Source organism: Neomonachus schauinslandi, chromosome 2, assembly GCF_002201575.2.
Source record: "Neomonachus schauinslandi chromosome 2, ASM220157v2, whole genome shotgun sequence".
Taxonomy (NCBI): domain Eukaryota; kingdom Metazoa; phylum Chordata; class Mammalia; order Carnivora; family Phocidae; genus Neomonachus; species Neomonachus schauinslandi.
The window spans coordinates 63,090,369-63,094,106 of record NC_058404.1 but is presented as its reverse complement, the minus strand read 5'-3'; the positions used below and the strand labels follow the sequence as shown (position 1 = coordinate 63,094,106).

Below are 3,738 nucleotides of genomic sequence, written 5' to 3'. Positions count from 1 at the left end.
GAATGATTTTTTTGAATGTATTGTTGGTTTCTGTTTGCTAATATTTTGTTGAGGATTTTTGCATCACATACATCAGAGATACTGGCCTGTAGTTCTCTTTTTTTGTGGTGTCTTCATCTGGTTTTGGTATCAGGGTAATGCTGGCCCCATAGAATGAATTTGGAAGCTTTCCTTTCTCTTCTTTGTTTTTGGAATAGTTTGAGTAAGTATTAACTCTTCTTTAAATGTTTGGTAGAATTCACTTGTGGAGCCATCCAGTCCTGGGCTTTTGTTCACTGGGAGTTTTTTGATTACTGATTCAATTTTATTGCTGATAATCAGTCTGTCCAAATTTTCTATTTCTTCCTGATTCTGCTTTGGGAGGATATATGTTTCTAGGAACTTATCTGTTTCTTCTATATAATTTTTCAGAATATTCTCTTATAATCCTTTGTATTTCTGTGGTGTCGGTTATTTCTCCTCTTCCATTTCTGACTTTGTTTAGTAGTTCCATTTTATAAAGCATAGTATTTTATTTTATTTTAAGTCTATTTATTTTATCTCTTAATCCTACACCCAGTGTGGGGCTCAAACTCATGACCCAGAAATCAAGAGTTGGTGCTCTTCCAACTGAGCTAGCCAGGTGCCCCAAGCAATGTATTTTACATTAATTGACTTTGAAGTTAGTACCTGAAGTAGAACAAGAAAAATGGTGGCACTGTTAGGATACACTACTGACAGTCAAATTATAAATGCGAAAATAATCTTGCATATCTTGAACAGAATGAAGAAGTATATTAAAAGACTGATACTCTATGACCAAGTGGGATTTATTCCAAAAATGCAAATGAGGTTTATAGTTTTAAAAAACTATTAATATAATCACAATATTAATAAGTCAAAGAGGAGAAACTGTGTGATCATCTTGGCTGAGGCCAAAAATGCATTTAACAAAATTTAATATCCATTTCCAATGAAATCACTCAATAAAGTAGAATTAGATGATTTTTTTCCTTAACTCATTAATGTCTGGAGTAAAATAGAGGTGCCACTAGTATATTAAAACAAGGAACCCAATAAGAACTGGAATGGAAGCAGCAAAATTGTCACTTTTGGAGGTTATTTTAAACTATATGTACAAAATTAGTAGTTGGCTTATATACAAAAAATCCCTAGTCATAAAATAGAGTGGCACACAACACATCAATTTCAATAGCAACAAAAATTTAAATTAAATAAGAAAACCTTAACAAGAAGTGCTATATGAAGAAAATGATCAAACTTTATTGAGATCTGTTTGACTCCAAATACAATGTTGATCACTATGCCAGATGAAAATATATTAATTTATAGATAAAGGTAGCATTTCAAATAAGTGGTAAAGAAAAGTCATTCGGTAAGGGTTTGGGACAATAGATTAGTCATCCATCCAGGAAAAAAAAAGAAAAAATCAAACAGATCAAAATTTTAACTCCTTACATGGTAAATACCTTCTAGATGGATCACATATGTAAGTGTGATAGATGACTCAGAAGTACTAGAGGGAAAAAAATGGATAAATATATTTCCCTTTGAGATACAGCAGACTTTTTAAAACTGTGTCACAAAAATTCAGAAGCCAAAAAGGATAAGATTGATAACTTTGACTTTTTAAACTTTTGTGTTGCAGACAACCAAACAAAAAATGAACTTAACAATTCACACTGTAAGGAAGGGAGAGAGAGAGAAGACAAATTAGGAAAATGTTTCATAACACGACGCATAACAAAGTGCTAAAAAAAAAAAATGTGTACATATATGGGGGAAACAAAAAGAAAGATGACAAAAGAATACGAGCAAGAAATTTATAAAAAGAAGGAATTAAAAAAAAAAAAAGAAGGAATCCAAATAACCAATAAGCATAGGAGATGTTTAATCTTTTTTTAAAATTTCTTTTTCTTAAGATTTATTATTATTATTATTTATTCATTTGACACAGAGAGATACAGAGAGAGAGCATGAGCAGGGAGAGAGGCAGAGGGAGAAGGAGAAGCAGTCTCCCCGCGGAGCCAGGAGCCAGACATGGGGCTCAATCCCAGGACCCTGGGATCATGACCTGAGCGGAAGGCAGACGCTTAACTATCTGAGCTACCCAGGTGCCCCAGGAGATGTTTAATCTTATTAGGAATCAAATACTAGCTAAGTAAAATATCAATTAAATACCATTTTTTGGATCTCAACAAATTTTTTTTTAAAAGATTTTATTTATTTATTTGACAGAGAGAGATACAGCAAGAGAGGGAACACAAGCAGGGGGAATGGGAGAGGGAGAAGCAGGATTCCTGCGGAGAAGGGAGCCCGATGTGGGGCTCGATCCCAGGACCCTGGGATCATGACCTGAGCCAAAGGCAGACGCTTAATGACTGAGTCACCCAGGTGCCCCGGATCTCAACAAATATTGAAAAAGTTAACATTCAGAATTGGATATGGTTTCAGGAAATGCATACTTTCATGTCCTATTGGTGGGAATATAAATTGGTACAATATTTCTAGAGGATAGTTTGGCAATATGCATAAAAATGACCTAAAACCCTACATATAGTAATTTATCCAAAAGAAATAAATGAGTAAGTGAGAATAGATGTAACCATGGGATACCTCATGTGGCTCTTTTTATAATGGTAGAAATTCAGAACCAGCCTAGATAAGTTGTGTCAAAGTAACACATGGATTCAGTAGAATACACTGCAGCCTGTAGGCTAAAAGTTGCACTGGCCACCACCCCAGTTGTTCCTCCACATTCCCCCTGCCATGTGCTCTGAGCCTAGTGCCCAACTAAGGAGCGCCCCCTGGATCAGGCCGTTGGCCTCCTTGTGGTCATCTTCTGCAAGTACTTGGGCAGGGATGGTGACAAGAACACCCTGGGCAAGAAGGACCTGACGGAGCTGATCCAGAAAGAGCTCACCATTGGCCTGAAGCTGCAGGATGCTGAGATTGCAAAGCTGATGGACGACTTGGACTGGAACAAGGGCAAAGTGGTGAGCTTCCAGGAATATGTCACCTTCCTGGGGGCCTTGACTTTGATCTATGATGATGATCTCAAGGGCTGAAAATAAATCAGGAAGGTGGAAACTCTCTATAAGGCCTGTCTAAGTCTAATCCAGTGGTGAGTAACTGTTCAATAAGTATCTTTTTTTGGTTAAGAAAAAAAAAAAGAATACACTTCAGCCTGTAAAACAAAGTAGTTCTTTATTGATGGATATGGAAAGATCTCAGGGACAAATGATTGACTGAAAAGAAGCATGTTTCAGAAGAGTGCATATAGTATGTGATTTCATTTATGTAAAATTGCATTAATCTACAAATGCACAGAAATGCATAGAGAAATGTCTGGAGGATGTTCACCATACTGTCAGATGTTTTCTCTGGTGATACAATTTTAGGTATATTTTTACTTTCTTCTTTGTATTTTTCTGTCATGTCAGAATTTTGTTCATAGTGAGAATATATCATATTCTAAAAACAGCAAGCTAGTTTTAAAAATTGACCCTATTCCCCTGGGTGGCTCAGTCACTTGAACATCTAACTCGTGGTTTCAGCTCAGGTCATGATCTCATGCGATGTGAGATCGAGCCCCTGCAGCAGGCTCTGTGCTCAACGCGGAGTCTATTTAAGATTCCCTCTTTCCCTCTCCCTCTGCCCTCCCGCTTGTGCTCTGTCTCTCTCTCTAAAAGAATAAATAAAATCTTTAAAAATAAATAAATAAAATAAAATAAAAAT

General features: G+C 36.2%; 1 protein-coding gene across 1 annotated transcript; it reads left to right on the top strand.

Annotated features, from left to right (window-relative positions):
- The first annotated feature begins 763 nt into the window (after positions 1-763).
- On the top strand, positions 764-3,068 carry LOC110588404 (protein S100-A6-like). The gene is made up of 2 exons (XM_044913072.1): positions 764-802; positions 2,787-3,068. Exons 1-2 carry the CDS (start codon positions 764-766, stop codon positions 3,066-3,068), a joined length of 321 nt encoding a protein of 106 aa, XP_044769007.1.
- The last annotated feature ends 670 nt before the right edge of the window (positions 3,069-3,738 follow it).